Source organism: Lycorma delicatula, chromosome 2, assembly GCF_047948215.1.
Source record: "Lycorma delicatula isolate Av1 chromosome 2, ASM4794821v1, whole genome shotgun sequence".
Lineage (NCBI taxonomy): Eukaryota > Metazoa > Arthropoda > Insecta > Hemiptera > Fulgoridae > Lycorma > Lycorma delicatula.
In genome coordinates, this window is record NC_134456.1 from 2,335,280 (window position 1) to 2,359,074 (window position 23,795).

The 23,795-nt window shown below is 30.0% G+C and overlaps 1 protein-coding gene and 1 pseudogene across 2 annotated transcripts; both read right to left on the minus strand.

The window, feature by feature from the left end:
- Positions 1-926: 926 nt before the first annotated feature.
- On the minus strand, positions 927-19,533 carry LOC142320416 (aminopeptidase Q-like). 2 transcript variants are annotated; one of them, XM_075358130.1, is made up of 5 exons: positions 19,507-19,533; positions 16,630-16,936; positions 11,925-12,093; positions 8,647-8,849; positions 927-1,058 (listed from the first exon to the last, which is right to left on the minus strand). In XM_075358130.1, the coding sequence occupies exons 2-4, from the start codon at positions 16,689-16,691 to the stop codon at positions 8,676-8,678; spliced, it is 405 nt and encodes a 134-aa protein (XP_075214245.1). In that variant the 5' UTR covers positions 16,692-16,936; positions 19,507-19,533; the 3' UTR covers positions 927-1,058; positions 8,647-8,675. The 2 variants fall into 2 exon arrangements, with proteins under 2 accessions (XP_075214245.1, XP_075214244.1); XM_075358129.1 differs by lacking the exon at positions 927-1,058 and adding an exon at positions 6,293-6,479.
- Positions 19,503-23,795, minus strand: part of LOC142319824 (uncharacterized) — a 35,089-nt pseudogene continuing 30,796 nt past the window's right edge.

Consider the following 23,795-nt stretch of genomic DNA (forward strand, 5'->3'; position numbering starts at 1 on the left):
TATTAAGATATGATATGTAAAAGCTTCTACATCAATGCATTTGAAGAAATTGAAACTTTAAAAACTAGTAAGGACAAAAATAATCAACATCTATTATTATTTAATGATAATGTAAAATACTAATGATAATATAGACTATTAAACAATAGAGGTTTAGGTGTAAAAAATTCAAATTACAATATAGCCATGTCAGTATATTCTTAGCATTTTTAAGATGCATTATTATAACATTGCCAGTACGTTCTGAAATACTTAAATATGCAATGAGGAATATATTTTTATTTATTTTAGTGTATCTAAGGTTAATATGTGAACTCCATGATACAATAATTCAGACAACCTCCATAATACGTCTCATAACAAAATGTATATTACAAAATGCGTATCAAAATACATATTTCATCAAAAGTCACAAGGTGGATAAATGAAAAAGATGTATAAACAATTTCTACTTACTTTCATTTCTCCTGAAAAGAAAATATTGTACACAGAGATATGTTTCATCAAAATTTTAGTTAGATCTGTTTTACCTTTTATATCATCAGAGAAAGAAGCTGATAATAAATTATTTCAGTTTTATTGATACAACCTGTATCAATGTGGTTAGTGGTTAAGAATCTTATAAATAACAACAGAATAGTAAACTTTCATTTACTTAAAATAACTTTCATTTTCAGTGATAACTAATAAAAAAAGGATGAAACATTAGGAAATCCAAAAAAATGAAAAGCAACTTTTTTGACTAAGCACATTCATGCAAAACAAGAAACATTTAATAAAGTAAAATAAGCTGCATACCTGATGTAAAGCAACTTTTTCCTCATTGTTATTATAATCAACAACTAGAACTGGAAATCCAGTAAGTACCCATGAATCTACAACATCCTGAAATCGTACATTCATAGATAGTGCACCTGATCTATGTCCTGCAATTGTAAGTAGTTTCCAAAGATCACTATTGATGAATCCATCTTTATTAGTAGCAAAAAAACTACTTATACCTTGTTGAAATAGATTTTCACCCAAAATAAGAGATATCATTTGAAACAACAAGGCACCTGCAAAACAATTAATTTAGCATTAATGTATTACACAGTAAAATTACAAATCACAAAGCTAAAATGAATATTTTGAGATTATACTTTTTAAAAACCCAAGCTACCTTTAAATTTTATAAACAAATATTTTATGTGACAAAATGAAAAATAATGATCATCTACGTTTAAATTACCTATGTTATATATGATCATAACATTCATCGTATGAAAGTTGGACGTCATATTCATAATAGTTATAAGCAACTTAACAAAACACTTGTCAACTCTCAAAATAATATGTAAGAATGAAAATCACATGCTCACATGTGACACTCCTTAATGATAAAGATTTTTTTCAAAGAGTGAAGATTTTTAAGCAGAGAAAGTTATGAAACTTAAATGACTTCGTTTGGTATAGTTGAAGTAAATATACCTTTCACATTTTGAAATCATACAATTCTATACCTTATTGCTATAGTATATATAAATTATACAAATAAATATTTTTTCAATACCAGACAGCAAAATTTACATGTAAGTTCATAATATTATTCAAAATTTCAAAAATATAAAACAATTTTGAATAAATTGACAAACAATTTAAATATTATGTTTTAATGTAATATATATTGATTTTAATACAACTGATGATGTAGGATACTGCAAAAACTAGTTACTGGAAATTAATATCGTAAGTTTTACTAATCTAATTATATTTTATATATTAAAATAAATATATAAAAATTTATATTTTATATCAAGTAAATATTTATATACCATGCATTTTGTGGGATTTTTATTGTTATAAATTCTGAATGGAATACAAAGTTTAATTATGTTGACTGACTGAAAAGTAAATGGCCGCTTTGATGGTTAAACAGTCATAATCAGTGGACTCTGAGGAAAAAAATATATAAATGCAAGAAGATAAGTAAATAGATGAAATAAATAAATGAAAAAAGAAGAAATAACAAGCATATATTGTCTGATAAACAACACTTTTGAAACTATAATAGCTAAATAAGTTAAAATTTTAGATTTTAAGTAAAATCTAACAGTTTAAGATTTTAAATAAAATTGAAAGATTACCATTATGAGTGTTCTATATATTTAGAACTGATTATTAAAAACATCTATGAGAATAAGCCAGTATCCATATGAATTTGGGGGGGGGGGAGTAAACTGTTCCCAGAGAGTAAAATTTCAAATGACATATTTTATTAAAGGATATTTTACATTGGTTGTAGAAGCTTTCTTTAAAAATGTGGCAATACTATTTATTGATAGAACCCAGCATGTCTTTTAATCACATTTCAGCACTCATCCCTATGGATACACAACCAGTAGAAAGATAACAGAAATGCTGTTTAAAAATTTCTATCAGCATGATTCTGTATTAACAATAAAATCTTTTGGTTGAAATCACTCCACCAGAACTGAAGAAAATTTTGAAACAATTAGGGAACCCATCTCATAGTGTTCACTGAGAAAACATGCAGGTTCTCTTGGTGCAATATCTCAAAATGACAGTTCATAGTATGTTGTAGCAGAATCAGTAATTTAATCCATGAAAAATTGAGTGCTATTGATCTAATTGTTAAGAGAAATATTTATTTAATCAACAGATATGTTGTCTTTCTACTAGTTGTGGGATCCATGGGGATGAATGCTGAAATATGAATAGACATGCTGAGTTATATCAATGGTATTCCTACGCTTTTAAGGAAAGCTTCTACAACTGATATGAAATGTCCTATAACACACTATGTCAATTGAAAGTTTAGTTTGTGGGCTATGCTATTATGTACTTCACTGTCATAAATACATTTTAAATAATCAGTTCTATATAGTCCAGTAATAATCCTAATAATAATTCAACAACAATTTTTATCACAGAATCATAGACCCACATATCTTTGAAGACCATGATAAAATTGTAGTTACAGAGTGTTATATCAAAGTTTGTAGGCATTTATAAAACAACAGCATCATCATCATAAAAATAATTGTCATATAAGGTAATGCTCACACTGCACTGACAACAATGGGTGTGTTAAAGGAAATGTTCTCAAGTCATGTCGTGTTCTAATACAAAAATGTTTTACAACCTGGTAGTTCACTATGATTTGGTTTATGGTTTTGTAATTGCTTTAGGGATTCTGAAATATTTTATTAGTCTTATTTAATATTAATTTGCGTAGATAGCCTGACAGGGTATCTAGGCTAGTTCAAAGGGAATTTGAATTAGTTCAAATTCCCTTTGAACGGCACACACAGGGTTGAAACCAATATTTCTACATTCTACTGTGTTTTGTTGTATATTTGTTTCTTTTATTGTTTATGTTACTTCAGTTTCTGACATTTATTTTTTATTAAGTAGACGTTATTTTTTTTTTTTTTAACAGCAATTGTTAATCTTTATTTGTATGGAGTTTGCTATTGGTCAATGTCATCAGTGTGTGCATGATTATGGATCCGTCACGTTCTCACTTACACCACACATCTACTTGAAGTCGGGGTTTTCTCCATGCGTAATGGTTAGGGTGAGGACCTCCACATCTGGGTGCAGGCCAATAGCAGTGATGCTGAACAGATAAGCAAGGATATTTCTGTGAAAGTCGAGGGCACCACTATGGCTGTGACAGGAAGGAATGGTAGGAAGGTCCACATCCTTATTAAGGATGTGGATGTACTCACCAATCAGAATGAATTCATTACAGAGTTTTGGAAAATCATGGGGGAGTCAGTGTCGATCGAAGTTATGTCCATGCGACCGGCCTATGTGCAACGCAGGTGGTCACTAAAAAAAAAATGTGGCAAACGTTTATCCTGGGGATAAATTATTGGCTGATGGACGTATCCGTATTGGATAGGTGGGTTGTAGGATTATGAGACGTTCATTTGATGACCTTTGTTTTTGCTGTTCGAAGCCGGGCCACGGGGTCAATTCATGTACTGGGCCAGACCATAGTGGCCACTGTTTCACCTCTGGTGAGGCTGGTCGTCTTTGGAAGGACTGCCAGCGAGAGGCTGGTATCCTTCCTGTCGGTTGCATGGACATGAACCCAGAGGTAGAGCAAGGCTTCACCTGCGACGTGAAGAAGGGGTGCCTGCTCGGTGCTGATGGGTGTCTCTGGGGGACAGCCCCATCCAGGAGTGGGAGGCTCTGGCATCCATCATCAATGATTGGACGAGGGCTCCTTCACAGCGCCTCTGGAGGAGGGAATCTAAGACCTTAGTCTCGGTGGGGGATCCCCTTGGGGGTTCCCATTAGAGGCAGTGCATTAAGACTGGAGTCCTAGTGAGGGGACCCCATTGGAGTCCTCTCATTAGAGGTGTGGTATATACTGTAAGACTTGAGTCCTGGCTACCTGAGCGGGACCTTGTGTTCTGCCGAGGTAGTTTGAGGCGAAGAGCCCCCCCTGAGGTGAGCTGAGTTATGCTTAGCTGCTTAATCTGGCTCCAGGAGGCGGGGTAAATGAAGGAGAATAGAACAAAAAAAAGTCATCAGTGTATGTGCTTGTTACTGGCCAATTGTTTTTATGTGTTTATATTTATAGTTTGTAAACATTGTTTTTGTTTAATTTTAATTAGTTAACACTGTTTAGGATACTGATTTTGTTATGTTTATGATATCAGAAATCATAAAGGAAAAAATGGTAAGTCCAAGCAGGTTAAACCTAGCGAGGAGATTACGGGAATGAATGAAATTAGGCTCGACGACTGTTCATCCTCTTCTGGGAATGAGGGGTCACGAGCAGGTGCACCCAGTTCTTCACAGGCTGGAAAGAATAAAGATCAATTAATGATTAAGAAGTTTTCTAAAGGTAATGGGAGGGCTGGAGATTCAGTCCTGTTAGTATGGGCGTTTGAAGAGAAGTTTGTGGCAGCTATATAGGATGAGGCAGAGGGTGGGCGTTACGTGCATGATCTCTTTCCAAATGTTGGTTTATGAGACACCTCTTGCATACACCCTAATAAACATGTGACGCAATTTCTTTCCAGGCATCGGGCTTTTAGGGACAGAATGCAGAAATTCGGCCAGTTAGATTCTGGGATGTGCCCTCAGTGTGGACAATTGGATGAAACCTACCACATTTTTTATGAGTGCTCGAAGTACGAGTTAATATGCACAGAGACCATCTGTTGGCTTGATCTTATCGGGTCGGTGTTGGATCTCTCCGTGTAAACTGGAGCCTGGCCGAATGGGCGATAGTGGAGAGTTTTATATAGTGTACTTAGCAAAGGAAAGAATTGCTGAGGATATCTAGAACTTTGCTTGGATTTCTCTTGTATTCTGTTTTTGTTGATGTTTCATTTTATTAATTATATTTTTGTTCTTTGTTTTGTTTTATGTTACTGTGTTATTATAGTTATGTGTAATATTTTATGTTTTGTGTTGAAATCACTTTTACCTTCTACAGTAGGTAGTTCAGTTCCTTTGTTTAGTTCAATTCTTTCAGTCTTACTTAAGACTCAGTAAGATGTGCTTTGTTTTGAGTTCATTAAATAGTAGTACACTGTTGGAAATGTCATTCGTGGCAGTTACATCAGTGGCATCCTGGGTGAGGCGGACTGGAATATGTCAAAAGCTGAGGTTTCAAAGATGACCTCCGGTAAAGCCCATAAAAGCTAGGAACGGAGAGTGTCTTCCCCTACAGGGGTCAGGGATGTCACTAATTTCTGTAACTACTAGGCATAAGCAAACATATACATATTTTTTTCATCACAAATCCCAGAAACATCAATTAACTGCAACACAGGCTAAAATATAACATAGCAACTATCTCTAAAGACTCTCCAAAAATTCTGGGGTTGAATTTGTTTTGAAATATGGGGCTTATGGTTGAGAAAACAAACCTCCTTTAAATCATCATCAGTGGTACTATTGACAGCTTGTAAAAATTGAAACAAAGAAGATAATAGATAAAGAAAATTTAATTATTATCTAAAGAAATGTGACAAAATAAATTAAATGTGATATAATAAATTGATAAAAAACAAATTAATTAACTGCCTTACTTGTAGACATTAGGATTGTTATAATAAATAAATTTTTATAAAACAGAATTAAGTCATAAGGATAAAAATAAAACAATAAAAACAAACTAAAATTTCATTTTATAACAAATTATAAAACTAAAATTATATATTCTGTCCACTATATATAAGAAATAAAAATAAAGAAGAAAAAAATTGTAACTCTTAAAATGATTTATCTCTTAGTAGTTTTTTTAATTTTATTTTAACCCCTGGGACCATTGTTAGGTATTGCTTTAGAGGATGAAATGAATGACAATTTTTTTTAGCGTATGAAAATTCCACGCCTGACAGGGACTCAACCCGGGACCTCCAGATGAAAGTCTGAGATGCTACCATTCACACCACAGAGGCTGGCAGTTCTTAGTAGTTAGATGCAGTTATAATACTTTTATTTTTCATCTGTAAATAAAAAATTGAATGTATAATGCAATTTATTCTTGATGAATCTTTTATTACTACAATTACACGGTCCGTTTCATACCATTTCAGCAAGTTTGCAGAAAAAAAGAGTGTCATGTATTCTGCGATTTTTTTTAAAGTAAACTACTGATAAAGAATATTTTTTACTGAAAACCAAAAAAATAAAATGAAACATTATGTAAAATTTCTTATGCAAAATAAATGTAAATAACTGTATAATATTAAGGATGGAAAATATTTTTCTAAGGATACAAAAAGATTTTTTTTTATATTGAATTTTTACAAATTGAGTTTTTTTTAATTTACTATTTTGAATATGTGAAGCAATTTAAATTATTTAACTATATTACAATTTGAAAATTGAATTAAAATAAAAAAAGAAATACTGGAACTGTAAAATTTTTTAAAAAATCACCTTCAAAGGAAATCAACTGTACTAAGAGAACAAACAAATTTTAACTTAAATGATACTACAAATGTACAATTCTGATGGTGTATCAGGCAGTCAAACTAATCCAAAATTTTTCTGTCAGAAATTAGGAACAAATTAGGAAATTAGGGCTTGCTTTATAGATATTGACTATGCATTGACAGCAGCACACCAAACAAAATTTAGTATGTTGAATATGATTCATGATTGGAATAGCTAAGACTATTTGATTATGATACCACTAAACAATTTAATTCAGTCATTAAATTGTTTGCCCATTTCTACAAAATTTCTATGGCAATATTAAATGCTTCAACACCATTCATTCACCTTTACTAACTTCAATGATTGATGTGGTCTTCGTTAAGAATTTTCTCAATTATCTTATAGAATTTGCCTTGTAGTTCTCATAACCCTTTACCAATTTCTGATCATCCATTGATTATTTTTGGCAGTCAATACACTGACAGTTGATAAATGTCACTCAAACCTCTATTGCTTATTTAAGACGTTAGCTCATATTTAATCACTAGATCATTCATCATTCTTATTGTCATTCAAAACATTTCAAGTGGTTTATTTAGGTGTTGCAAAATAACAAACAAAAGATAAAATTACTTAGGTAATAAAGAATCAAATAAAAAATCAGGTTCAGTAAAGAATAAAATCAGTTAAGATGAACAGCCAACCTTCTTTTCTCCAAACCCCTGAACAAAGGTTATGAATAAATTAATAAGCACAATAGTTATATTTATAATGAATTTTAGCCATACTTAAAGTTATGAAGATTTACTTAAAAGTGGTGTGGGAATAATGTAGATTAATGCTTTTCCAAGAAGAATGATTGATAATGAAAAGATTGAAAATGAATGATTGATTAAAAGATTGATATAATTACAACAAATAATTTTATTGCTATCAGTTTCTCAATTCTTTCTCAGTACCACTTTGTTACTGGGTAATAGGCAGTAACACATTCTTTATTGTAAATGTAGGAATGTAGGGTGTAACAAAGTCATATATACTGTCACTTAATGAAAAAATCTGATGTGAACACTACATGACTTCCTTTTACACCTATTAAATTACATATATTTTTTATAACATATTTTTTTTATTTTCTTTTCATAATTTTTTTTGTTATTGAATTATTAATTTTAAATTTTTTTACAAACAAAGGTTAATAATTATTAATAAATTAATATATTTAAATTAAAAAAAAAAAAAAAAAAATGGAAATGAAGTCTGACTCAAACTGATGTGCCTTTCCCTTGTAAGATCCAAATAGTTCATTAATTAAAATTTTATTGGGCTATAACTCTGGAACTAACGAAAATAAGTACCACTTGAAATATATCATTGAAAAGTTCTCAATGATATTACTTATAGCTTATTACTACAGTTAAGAAAAAGTAAAAAATCCAAATGTTTTGGATTTTGGGCTTTTATTGGAGACTTTTGGTCCAGTCTATTGCAATCAAATGGGGAAGTGCACAACTAGATGTTAAAACAGTCCTAAATCCAAAATTTCAACATCCTACAGCTAATAATTTTTGAGTTATGCGAGATACTCGTACATACATACAGATGTCATGCTGAAATAGTGAAAATGAATTCAGGGATGGTCAAAATGGATATTTCTGTTGAATTCTGAAAACTGAAATTTTTTGCGATTACAATACTTACTTACTAAAATTCATAATAAATAACGATTACCATTAAATATATTTAAACTGGTGATTTTTCTAAACTCTATTATATGATGATTCAACCAAACTGTTTGCTTTAGAAATATCTGTAATATTATCTGACTCAACTAGCTCTACTAATGGATTCATTGTAATGATGTTATCATGTTTCATTCCAGAAGAAAGCTGTTCAAAAAATGTTAATTTTTGGATATATGGTCTTTTAGTTACCTGCAATACAAGAAATAAATATAATTTCCTTCAAAAAATGCACAGATAAATAAATGATTCAAAGAATACACAAATAAATTGATTTAAACAAAGTTTAGGCTATAGTCAATGTTAATAACAAGGATTTAGTAATGACTCATTCTTAATATTATAGACCATTTGTTCTTCTGGAGTTACACTAACAGCTAATGCCATTTTCATAATGATATATGTGTCTTGAAAGAATGCCTAAAATTTTATAAGAGCTATTTGGAAAGTTCTCAGCCTGACAAAGAAACAAGATTTTCCAGAAATATTTTTTCCATTTTCAATGTAGTCAGTTAGTAATTTAATACATTTAGAGCGATGCCTTTCCAACATTTTATTACTCTTAGTATAATTCAAGATTCAATTTGTCCAACTCTACAAAATAAGCTCTTTCTCAGCTTTGACTTCCTTATTTGAAATGAATCTTTGTTCAACAAGCCACTTCTTCAGGTCTGAGAAGAAGTAATTGTTAGGAACCAAATCACCAGCACTTCAAACCGTAGATTATGGAGATTTTCACAACAAATTGAGACTTGTTTGTAGTCTCACACATCTGTGATAAATGAAAATCTATAATTTATTAGATTTCTAAATTTAATTTTGTGGTGAAAGAGCACTTTTTTTGTACAGACATGGATATTTTCCCTGAATAGCACCCTTAGTTTGGTAGTGAAGTGTAATACTCCTCAGTGAATGGTCCTGCCTTTTTCCAGATACTCTATGGGCATCACGCCATGAGAATTTAAAAAAGGCATAGCCATAACGTTTCCTCAGATGAAACCATTTTCTCTTTCTTTGGCATACTTTCATCTCCTCTCAACCACTGCTTGGTCTTTGGTATGTAATGGTGAATCCATGTTTCATCTACTGTTATAAAATGTCAAAGAAAAGTCAGCAGAAACTGTTAAGTTTGCGATTTAAGTAAGCTCAAGCACCTTCACATAGCGACCATTTAATGTGGCATTGTAGATTTTAGCGATGATTTTGTCATGGTTTTGGGCATCCTGAGCATTTACAATCTTGACTGGAAGTACAGCTACGTTTAAATTCAGTAGCCCACTTTTTTATCACCAAAAATGAAGAGGAGCAATCCTTTAAAGTGGAATATATATCTGTCTGGATTAAACATTCATTTCACCCACCATGAACGTATTTCACACCAACTCAGCTTATCATGGTTATTGGAATTGACAGTGCCAATACTCACATAAAAAATTTCAGGAATTTCCTACTTTTTCGTATGTCTGTCCTTACAAATAAAATCATTAACACAATTTTGAGAAGTGTCAGTCAAAACTTCCTTCCACAATGTCTGAAAATCACAATGTCTGTCTTCCACAATGATGAAAATCGGTGACACCTATTCTATCAGATTTAAGCTGTCCAATCCAGTTTTAAAATTTACATGACTAATACACTTTTTACTATATCTTTTTATAAAATTGGCGAGTGAACTACAGCTGGTTTTACACCTTCACAAAATAAAAATCTTATCATAGCACACAGTTAGTTTATCGTAGAAGTTTCAAGTGGTGCTGACTGTTTTAAATAATCAAATTAATTTATAATGATGACAATTTTTGTCAAATAGCTTTATTTTCAACACAAGGGGCCAACTTGAAAATCAGACAGTTTCAGTTTATTCTCTCCATAGTTTTTCCTGATTTAAGGCAAAGGATTGATGAAACAGCTGTTGCTTCCATTTTTTCAAACTGGTTAAAGTAAGGAACAAACTCTCTGATCAATTAGATATGTGCTGCTTGATGAAAAGTGCTCACATTGAACACCTACAGGAAAAACTGTAAGAGTTACTTATTTGAGACTCATTTTGGAGTAAATCAAAGTGAAGAGATGTTAAATAGCTTTAAACCCCATATTATTTTTTACAGACCCTGTTATATGTAAATAATAACATATTATATATATATATGTTCAAAAACACACACACGTGATCAGTTATATGACTTGTCTGATGCACTTTTCTGTTGCTTGGTATAATAAGTTAATTTCTTTTCATTTACACGAACAAGGTCTGTTCAGAAAAACCGAACCGTAATTTTTTAATCTTTATTATTAATTTTACAGATTTTGGTCCTTGTTTCCTTCAAAGTACTTCCCACTTCCCTTCCCTATTCACACACTTTTCCCAGCGATGTTTCCACTTTGTGAAGCAGTCTTGGATAGTTTCAAATGAAATGGCATTTAAGGTCTGATGAATTTGCTTTAATGTCATCGATAGTCCCTAAACGGTGTCCTTTCATAACATTTTAATTTTGGAAATAAGAAAAAATCGCAAGGAGCCAGGTCTGGTGAGTAGGGAAACTGAGGGAGGACAGTCATCTAATTTTTGACACAAAACTGATGAATTGACAAAGCTGAGTGTGCAGACACATTGTCGTGGTGAAGGAACCATAAGTTGTCTCGCCACAACCCTGGTCTCTTTGTGAGTTTTCTTTTTGCATGCATCAGATCATTGATTTTCTGAACGAGGGTGTTATCAGTTGAAGTCTTCCTGGTCGAGGGTCTGCCTTCCTGGTCGAGGGTCATCTTCAACTGACCGATAACCACTTTTAAATCATGAAAATCATTCATAACATTGTGTATGACCCAAAGCATCATCTCTGTAAGCTTGTTTCAAAAGTTGAAATGTTTCTGTGAAAGTTTTCTCCAGTTTCACACAAACTTTTATGTTGTGATCATTGCTCCTGAAAATTATATATTACAAAAATCGCTACTAATACTTAAATATGTTGCACTCAAATAACAATAACACGAAAACTAAATGAGATATCAACAATCCAAGAATATGTCATTACAGAGAAGGTTATGGGGAACACAATCTGCCAATCACACATCACTAAATATCTCCGTTGGCGTGTAATTAAAAATTTTCGGTTATTTTCTGAACAGACCTCACATTAAATTGTTACAAAAATGGTATTAAGAATTTTTTTTTAATTATATTTACCAGTTAACAGGAAAATAATCAAACAAATCTTTGAAAATTTATTTACTTAAATTTAAAATTAACACATATAATTTACTTACATTAGCAGCAACTATGTTACTAAAGTAACCTAAAAACCCTTCATGAACCCATAAATCTGACCACCATTTAAAAGTAATTAAACCTCCAAACCACTGACTGATAAACTCACGTGCTACTATAACAGAAACATCAATTGCTAAATCACTCTCTTTTAATATTAATTCCTCGCTATAAAAAAAAAAAGAAACAAATAAGTAAATGGCAGTATAATGTAATGTTATACATATTGATATAATTATTATTAAAGATATGTGGTAGATATTCCAAATCTGAGTAAAAATTCTTATGATTTAATAATGGGTCTACAAGACATTTTTGTTATCCCAACAAATTGTTTTTTTGTTTTTTAATTATTTATTTTTATATTACTCTAGTATTGCACATCATACTGATTTCAACTGAACAAAAATGAAGGCAATAATCAAATGAACGAATACTACTTAACCTTGACACAAATTTTCTAATATAGTTCCTTTTGTATTGATTATATTTATCATATTGAAGGAAGGTGAAATTTAGTTTTCTTTGGTATTTCTCTTTGGAACCTTCTCCAAAAGCACAGAATGTTAACTTTGGTTCAATCATGACAATTATACAGCTCTCTTTCAAGTTTCCTAAATATTTGGTTGTTCATCTCCTCACGATAATCTTCTTTATGCTATATTGTATATTTTATCTCTCAAACCACTTTAATATTTGTAATCATAGGATTCTCCACCCAGTCATATAACTGAACAGAATACCAAACAATATCTTTAATAAAATCATTTAATTTCACAACTCATTTTTACTATTTTCTGAGGAGGTTCAAATGATGAGCCGATGCTAACAATAACATTTTGATTTACTTTGGAACACATTCTCTGCATAGCGCATGATGACAAAGAACATGCAGCCACAATAACCCTGGTTTGAAGTAAATAATTCTTTATCGTCACATATGGTTTACAGCAAACAAGTTCTTTAACGTAAACATTATAAACAGTTATCAACGAATGGATAGCTTGTTATTGAATTCAATATGTTTGTTTATGTGTGAACACTTTTTGTCTTGAATTTTGATTCAGATGGAGCAACGTTAGAGGATTATAAAGGTATATGAATAGCTATAATCAGCCATCAGGATCATTTCAAAATAACTGCTAAAATTAAAATTTTGTAATAATCATTATGCAATAACGGTGTAAGCTATCAAGTTGGTTCAAACACATAACGTAAGGTTTACTAAACTGCATAAAATATATAAGTATCAATTATGTATATCAAGTGCAAGTCCCCAAAATGGTGAAAAACTAGCTTTTTAACAACTGGAAAAAAATATGCCATAAAATCATAAAAAAAAGAGATAAATAAATTATATTAGCTTATGTAGCATAAGTAGAAGTTAGAGATAATAATTTTGTTAGAAATGAATTAATAATAGAGAGAAAAGAAATAATGATAGTAATAAGAATGTTTAATCGGAAAATTCTTATTAAACTTTTCAACAGGTTTTAGTTTATTTTTGAATATCTGAGTTTAATTGGAAACAATATTTGAATTTAATAACCGAATTAAATGAATAGTAAGTAATTCATGAACATGTTCAAACCTGTTCAACTCTAAACAGCAGCTGAAGAATATTTGTATACTATGCATATGTTGAATATAAATATTTTAATGTTATAAAACACTTGAATAAATATTTTACAAACACAAATAAAGGTTTTTTTTATTATGATCTACAAAAAGATGTAAAAATATATAAAACAAATTAAATATGAAAAAAATAAAAATTAGGAAGGTTTTATAGGTCATAAACTAGTCAAAATAAATGCTGTCATTTCTTTAATTTTTTTTAGATAGGAATATTTTATCTCTGTCTTTATAGTAAGAATATATAATCTCTAGACTTTATAGCAGTGCTTAATCTTTATCATAAAAATATCTAATATAATCTTTATTACATTATGAAGTTTGGAAGCATATCTATATAAATAAAAATATAAATGTTAGTTTGTTCAAAATCTTAAATCTTCGAAAATTCTTCACTGATTACTTTGAAATTTTGACACAATGTTGCATTTGAATATGGCCCATATTTTTATATACCTACTATTATATAGATAGCACACTTGTGACAGGTAAAACATGCTTTTTTGAAAAACAACACTATCTGTTTGGTGTAAAAGCAACTCACGCTATACTAAATATTTTACAATTTCATTTCAACGTTTCCAGTATGTGTGTCCGGTATATCCTAAAAAGCTACTGGATCGATTTGCACATGAGAAAAATGGGAGAAAGGGAAAAAATTGAAAAAGGGAAAGACGGAAAAAACAGCAAGGGGAAAATCTAAAAAGGCAAAAAGAAAAGGAAAGGGGAAAGCAGTGAAAATGAAAAATGGGAAAAGGAAACGGAAAGGGTAAAGAGAAAAAAAAGGGAAAGGAAAAAGGGAAAGGGAAAAGGGGAAGTAAGGAAAAAGAAAAGGGGATGAAGAGGGAAATACCCTCTGATGAAGGGGGAAAGTGGGGAAAGGGAAAAATATAAATATGAAAACACCAACGGAAATTGGGGGAAAATGGAAAAGGCAGAAGGGAAGGGGGAAAGGAAAAGGTTAAATTTTTGAAGTTCCGTAATGTTCATTTTGTTAATATTTTATCAAACTTTAAATTGTGTTCATTATATATATATATATATACTCAAATGTAGCAATAGCAAATCATTACCGGGTATGCTAGTTATAAATAAATTTTTAAAAATAAAAAAAAGAATATGGGATAATTATATTACAAATCTTGAAAATTTAATCATTAAACAGTAATGATGGTTTTAAAATCAAACAACATTTAAAAAGTTTCCATTAATTTTTTTTTTTGTAAGACTTTAACGATATAAACAATATATTTCTTCTATATATTGTTACATGTTCATAACATGGAAGAAAAGAATTGTAAGGTGGATTTTTGGTTTAAAACACACAACACAATACAATAAATTTTTGGGTACAAACTGCCTAAAGACTCTGCAAGTGACAACATAAAACAAAAATGGAGAATTAAATGTCACGACTAACTAATAAAATCTAAACTCAAAATAAACATTGCAAAATTAATGAACTTTTTGTTACACATATGAAATGTCATAACATTTCATATGTTTAACAAAACATATGGATATATCTTTCAAGCAGAGTGAAGAGAAATGCCATTTAGGTTTGTTATAAAATGTCCATTAATGTTATAAAATTTAGACTGAAGAATAGGGAAAAAGGCTTAGGCCAATACTTAAAGACAAGAGTCATGTAAGAATGATAAAAGTAGGAAATGAAAAAAGGTAAGCTCCGATTCAACGTTGAATAAGGGATAGTGTCTCTCACCGGTGCTTTTAATTAAGGAAGAAGCATATATATTTGAAAATGTAGTAACTATCCGAGAAGAAAGGATAAAAATATTAAGATATACTGACATTGTAGTTTGACAGAAACAAAATTATGAATGCCATAGATTCACTGCTAGGAAAAAAAATGAATATAAAGAGAGAAACAAAGATTATGAAATTAAGTAAAATGGTGAACAATAAAGAATTACATATTAACAAGGGAAATGTAACCTGACATAAGTAAAAGAATGTTGTTAATTAGTAAAATTACAATGGATGAATGAAGTTAGATAGACAACAGAAGAAGACTGGCACAAGCAAATGGACAATCTTTATCCAAAAACAAAGTATGTTTTTGTCAAAACTGTATGGATCTAAAACTGTGAAAGAAATTTTTGAAAATATTTGCATGTAGTATAGTGCATCAATGGATAATGGGCAATAGGAAAATCAGAAAAGAAAACAACAGAAGCCTGTAAAATGAATATGAATCATACAAGAGAATATGAAAAATAGATGGGGTTGGGTGATAAAATACGATACGAAGAGCAAGAACAGATGAGGAAAGAAATTTATGCCAGATCCTGATGCCAAAATAATAGTTTGAATATGGCCGTCCAAAAATAGTTTAATTACGCTAAACAAACTAGATTGTTAAGGGGTGTATGAAGTCAATGTTTAATTAACTTAGTGAAAGATTTAGAGAGTGTTATAAGACAAAACTGCAGAAAAAAACATGTATATTGAAATTTTTAAAACAGATAAACAGAGAATGTAGGATGAAGCCATTAATGCTGAGGTTAAAATATCATCACGCAATAGAAGGGCCTTTCTTTTTTCTGTTTAGCCTCCAGAACCAGTCTGGGAATTACTTCAGAGAATGCTGGAGAATGACATAAAACTATTACATGACAAATAACTACAAAAAAAATTTCTTAGTAATGGCTAAAAGTAAATAAAATAGTGTAGGACTATTTATTTATTAAAAGAAATAAAAAAAAAAAATATATATATATATATAAAGAAAGCTTAAATTAAAAAAAAAAAAAAAAAAAAAATGGCTTTAAAAATGTAAAATTACTTGATTAGATCATGTAGGCATTAGGAGAAATACAAAATAAATATTAGCTTACATTAAAAACAACTATTTCAAATAATTTTAATACCGGCTGAAGGTAACTTTAAAATAAAGGTAAAATTTTATCATTTTACATTCACTGCTTTCTAATTTAATTTCATCAAAAAGTGTTAAAAATGTTAATGTTCAGAATATGTTTAGACGTTTATGGTAATATTGGTGTAATATTAATAATTTATAATCTGATTAAAAAGGATGTAACTTACCTAAAAATAGAAATACCAAGACCTTCCACACAATCAAAATCCAATTTTGGAAGAGCAATCATGTCATATTTTGTAAGTGGATAATTAACACCAAAGTAATCTTCGACATATCCAAATATTTCTGGGCTGAGCTCTTTAGCAGTTTTAAATTTTTTTAGATTATCCTTTCTTGCCCACAAACAAAATGAGATATTATGCCTGCCTTAACTTCCCACAGACACAGTCTAAATCAAAAACTATGAAATTAAGAATATGTACAGGAATGTGTCCATAAATTTATTCCACACACAACCTTTTTTTATTTTTCCTGCAAAAATTCAGACAATACTAGATCTTACTACCATATAATTTTATTGTTTATTATTATAATACAATTTATATTAAAACTAAACACAACATAAATCAGCAGTGCAAAAGTTAAAATATAAACATAGTTTTTTTAATAATATAATTTAAAGTTTATAAATAAAGCAACCACTTCTGTATCTAATTGCAGAATATTAGATTTCTACATTGCATCACATCTCTACAGAATATTCACATTCCTGACAGCCAGTGTTTGCACTTTGGATCTTTATGAAACAACTGGTTTTAATTTTATAAATCCTAATTCTTTTTTATTTTGGAAGATCTTTTGATTAAAATATATGTTGAAGAGCATAAAAGCATTTATGTAAATAAGCCAGATTACTTAATAAATATCTTTTTTGTGAGGAAATCTATTATTTTTAACAGTTTAAAATTTGATCTCGACACATCTTGATCATACAACTGATCTTGATAGTGATCTTCTTCTTCTTCAATCAACTATTTCTGTTTACTTAAAACATTTTCTGCATTATCAACATTGAAATATAGTTTTTCCATTAATACAAAGTTATCTCATTTAACATATTTTTTTCTATTTATTCAATCACACAATACTATTACAAAAATTTTCACTATCCTGCAGACAATGTTGAGTTGAAAATTCTGCAGTTTTACTACAAAATTGAGCAAAAAAGAGCATACCTCAGGCTGTAAAATAAACTACAGATACAACATTAAATTTTTTCAGATTCATTTTCTTTCTTATTTGATTTAGATTCTATTATTATTTTAGAAAATTAACTTTGGAGTCTCATGATTTGATTTTTATACAACTACATTTCCAGTCACTACAATCTTCATGACAGCATGAAAGTCATGCTGACAATCTTTTTTGATTATCAAAGCTTGGTTGATCACAAGTATGCTCTTAAAGGACAAACTGTCAATAGAGAATACCAAATAACTGTTCTTCATGGGCTAAGCGAGGCTGTTCAATACAAGGACCATAGTTTTGGGAAAATTATCAGTTGGAAATTTCATCATGACAACACTCTACCCAAAACACAGATTCTTGGCAAAACACAGTTATCAGGAACACTTGTCATGTAAGTTTCCTGATAACCATGTTGTAGCGGGGTTGCACTGTAGGTCCTCCTTTCCAATCAAATTATTAGATGATTTTTGTTGAGGATATTCAAGATAAGATGTCATGGATCATATTCTTCATTAATTCCAGAAAACTAAACAACTGAAGCATAAAGAAAAGTAATCTTATTATAACTGTGTCAATATCAAACCTGCATTTTCAAAGAATCTTGGATAAATTCTCATCTAGTTATCCCTGTCCCTGTAATCATTGGAATAAAAATTTGCTTCAGGTGAAAATAGCATTTGATGGGATTTTCATTTAATTTACATTCTGCCTTGTCTAGCATAAAATCTAAAAATTTAATATGTTTGTACAATCATGCAGTTTTCCAGTTGCTTGTGAGACTAATCATAATCTCTTCAATTAAATTTACAGAGAATTTCATCATATAATATCATTTACCGAGAATTTGGAAATAACAAACCTCAAATTGGGAATACGTAACTGATGTCTTCAGGCTCCTAACTAAAGTTTTTCAGGATTTACTGTTTTCTATCTATGTCTCTCAAATTATGGAGTTATTAACTGATATGTTGGAGCAACTCAACTCTAAGGTTATCTAAATTAGGCTTAAATTCTAAAGCCTTAAACAAACTGAACTTCTTGCACAGGCATCACCTTGCTATCAAATTAGTAAAATATCAACTAAAATGCTCTGTGGTAACATTCAGTAATGACCATAAAAACTTATAATTCCCTTCAAAAAACCCTGTATCAGTATTTAAAGATTACCTTTCAAGATCCACTGAATGGAAAATTATTAAACAGTTGATTGTTATGATTCTTTTACAGAAACTCAGTGTAATTAAAAATTTTTAAATTAGATTTAGAATTTTTGTAATAAAAACTTTATACACTTTTTATTCCAAAAACCAATAAAAAACCTATGGTTTTATTCAAAAAATTCTAATTAAAAAATTAATTTATCTATTAGTCTAATCTAATAATAATTAATTTAAAATTAGATTATATAAATTCAGTTACAATTTTATATTTACTAAGATAGTTTAAAAACTAATTTGGACATGAATTTTAGTAAATATACTTGCAAGATGGATTGCTACTGCAAAATTAATGATTATTATACTAGATTAACTATAAGCTTACTTAAAAAAAAAATTCAAACAGAATTTTTCTTTTATATTTCATTTCTTTTTAACTGAACTTTTAATTACTTGTACTTTCATTTTTTGTACGTTAATTTATCACAGAATAATACATATAATATATCAAAGAAGATGCATACCTAAAAAATAACAAATATCCATCAATTAAACTTATTCATGAGAAATAATTTTTAGAGATTATTTAATGAATATTTCATGTCAATTCTTGTGACATAATAAATTTACATAAATACAGATTACAGATTATTCCTTTGACTATTTTATAATACTCATGAAATGAAAAAAGATTACCTCATTCACTGCCTTGTCAGATTTCTAGCTGTCAATCAAAGAAATGGCAAAATTTCCAAGTAAAGTTTCAGGAGCATTTTTAAAACTGTGCATAAATAAATAACCATATAAAAAAATATAACTATTTTCTTAACTCATATATATATATAAAACAGTCTATCCACCTTTTTTTTCTTTTATTTTTACCTCCAGGACCACTGTTAGGTATTGCTTCAGAGGATGGGATGAAATGGCAATTTTGTAGCATGTGAAAGTGCCATGCCTGACTGGGATTCAAACCTGGGACCTCCAGATGAAAGGCCGAAACACTACCACTCATGCCACAGAGGCTGAAACCCTATCTATCATATTAAACAATTAAGTTTCCTAAGTTAATTAAATTTTTATAATCTACTAAATTATATTTTCTGTTAAATAAATAAATAGATTTTCTAAATTTATTTTAATGCAGTAGAAAAAAGACGAAGGGAGGATAGTAAGAATTTTACAATATGCATGAAGACATGGAATTTGAGAACAGAGCTGTTAACAGTGGTGAAGAAAATGCAATAAGCAAAAATGGGAAGGGATGACTAGAAACTTCCAATAATGTTACAATAGCTGGTTATTTTGTTCCAATTATAAAGCTGCTGTAATCTTCCATTCTTGCAAACAGAGACTGCATATAAATTGAATCAACATTAAGTTCTCTAATGAATTAAATATCATTAAGAAGCGACAGTTACCACCTGTTATTGATCTGTTGTACATCGCATACGTAGCAAAAAATTAATTATAGTTTTAGTTTTACTTCAGAATCACTATTAATTTAGTTCAAATCACGGTGAACAGCTTGTTAAATATAATTTTTTTCTTAATTACATTGAATATAACAGAATAAGATATATATTTTAAACAGTATTCCTTACAAAGTGCTCCCAATTACAATTATATTTCTTCTAAAGAGAAACCTGCATTGTAGTGTACCAGCAGCATAATAAAAAATGACAGCTATGTAAACTGGTTTTTCATACTTGTAATGAATACATGTTATTTTTTAAACATACAATTAATGTATATGCCTCAAAGAAATATTTTTACCTGAAATTACTTCATAATTATGTACAGTGTTACATATTAATCTCATACTGTGAGATTTAATACTTTGTTAAAAAGAAATAGTATGAAATGGAAAGTGAGTTCATTAGAAATAAGATAAATTAGGTTCTATGAATAATGGATGTTTCAATAATAAAATTAAATATGGGTCATTCTAAACAATTAAGCAAATGGTGTTTTCATGACCACCTAAGATTTTTTCAAATTTTCATCATCATAGTCTACACTACAAACAAAAGAAAGTAAAATTTTTTTTCTTAATTTTCCATCTATAAGGTATTCAAAATTAAAAAAAAAACTAATTTTTTACAATTGTTTGAACATTTAATATAAAATTTAACTTATTATAAACTATAATTAGATTATTGCTCATCATTTTCACAACACCCATAAAGATAGTTTCTATTTTATTTTAGAAATAAAATATTTGAAATCTGAATGCTTTAAACTACTGAAGTGAATATTTTAATGAGTTCTAGCTGAGTAAAATTCGTTTCATAAAAATTGTTCAATTACAGTAAATTTTGTAAAAACACTCCTGTTTAGAATTTTTTTCTAGCGAGTAGGAAGAAAGAACTACTGCTAAGATATTGTCAGGAAAAAAATAGTGTAATTTTTCTGTTGTTTTTCAAAGGTATCTAATTTCAAATTTTGATTTTTTTTTTAATTTGAAAATATATTTTAGAATTAAAAAATATATTTGTTATGCTAAACATAAAATACATAAATCATACATTTATAAAATATATCCTATGGCCTTCACTTCCATTGCAGTTTATTAAGATTTTATCCAGAAGGATAGAAAATGTGAGTTAAAGCCATTTTAAAAAAGAAGCGAGTTCCACTACTTTCATCATATACAATTTCCAACTACTGGACAAGTCTGCTTGAAACATAAGCCTCTAAATTTGTCCTTATCCTGTCATTACCTTAATATCCATACCCTCCTTTCATTCTTTTCTCTTATGCTCTTCGGCTTCTTTCAGTCATCTACCTCTCAGCCTCCTTGCTGACATTTTCATCTCATAGATCCTACTAGGCATCTTTCCCTTTCAATTTTTCTACATGACCACATCATTATTTATGGATATACAGTGTGATTCAGAAGGAAATAATTTGAGAACTGGTTCTAGAGCTTGAAATAAGGAAAAATGTTCTTACAAACATATTTCTTTCTTTTTCCTGTTTACCCTCCGGTAACTACCGTTTAGGTAATACTTCAGAGGATGATATGTATGAGTGTAAATGAAGTGTAGTCTTGTACATTCTCAGTTCGACCATTCCTGAGATGTGTGGTTAATTGAAACCCAACCACCAAAGAACACCGGTATCCACGATCTAGTATTCAAATCCATGTAAAAATATCTGGTTTTACTAGGACTTGAACGCTGTAACTCTCGACTTCCAAATGAGCTGATTTGGGAAGACGCGTTAACCACTAGACCAACCCAGTGGGTTACAAACAAACATATTTCCAAAAACATTTGGGTTATAAAATTATGGTTAGTAAAGATTTTGCCTGGACTTAAGTTTTCCCCAGTGAAATGAGGTCATGCCAATATTTTTAAGGCGTTATACGAGAGGTAAACTTGATGGTTTCATGTGTATGGCATGAAAAATCGAATCAAATTCAAACATATGTTTGTAAGATCTTTTTTCCTTATTTCAAGCTCTAGAATCAGTTCCCAGATCATTTCTCTTCCTCCAGAATAACTCTATATGTTCATAATGATTATTTATTTATATATATATATATATATATATATAGAATGTATTACTCATTGTATTTAAAATAAAACTAGTTAATATTATAATAGAAGTAAAAGGAGGCTAATGGTTAAACTGAGTAATAAATAACATATTTATTACTAAAAATAAGGATATAAATCATATGGAACATAAATGACCCTTAGCATTTAAGTGCTCAGACTCTGTACCTAATTAAGGTAGCATTGTAAAGTAATATTTTTCTAAGTTTCACCTATTAAAAATATATTATGAAATGAACTGATAAATACCACTTACATTGATATAATTTCTTCAATGTTGATATAAAAGAACTCTTTTGCTACAAAATAACCAATTGAAGAATAAACAATATTTTTAAACACATGATTACTATCTTGTTGGCGAATACCAGAATTTTTATCAAGTAACATATACAGATACCTTCCTTTAACAAAAAGCTCAGATGAGCTCAGAAGTTATTATCTGGGAAAATGTATTTTTACTGTCATTAACTTAAAAACAAACATGCGTACATACATTGAAGGTTGGTTTTATTTGTACAGAGTAATTCCAAACTGCACGGCAATCTCTCGGGAGATGATTCTATAGCCAAACTTAAGAAAAAAAAGTTCATGTTATTTTATAAAGTTCATAAAATCAAAAAAAGTTAATATATGTATAAGAAAAAAAGTTCACATATAGGTCAGAAAACGGTTCATTAGCGAGTTTTGGCTCGCGAAACATTTCGCCCTGCTTTCTGCTCCCTCTGTGAAATTAAACTGTACTAAAATTCGCATGATACCGTAATTCAATCCCCAATAAAGATGAATGACTACCGATTTCATAAAAAGTATCAGCGGCCTTTTTTGTCACATACTGTAGATGTTCCTTGAACCCAAAATTTTCATCAAGGATAACACCCAGGTATTTTAGAGTATTTTAACAAGGTGTCTTCATTCATCACCTATGAAACATAGAGTCCACCCTCGCTATAAAATCTACCGCAACGCTGTTGACCAATGGCGTCCCATCAACGTCGCAACAGTGGCATATCCAATTTCTGAACTGAAACTTACATTTTACTTTATACTTTAGTTTGAAAATCAGGAAAACATCATTTTTGCTTTTTTTAATCACCCATCACCTTCCTATGTTGTCTGAATGCCCAACATTTTCTGTGGGTCTTCTACCACCCTCCCTGGAGGCCTCCAGCTCTCACAAGAGGGCATTATCACCCACTTTGAGAATGAATGCTCTAGGTTAAGGGAAGAAAATCCCTGACAGAAAACCCCATGTCCTTCAGATTGAGGGTTGGGCATAATCCAACCCTGTATAAAAATGGCTTTTATGACAAAATGGAGGCCAAGGCCTCTTCATAGGCTGTACCACCAAGGAGTAAGTAAGTAAGTAGGTGAATAAGATAGAAGGCATTAACACAAACTAACTTAATATGTTCTAAGTTT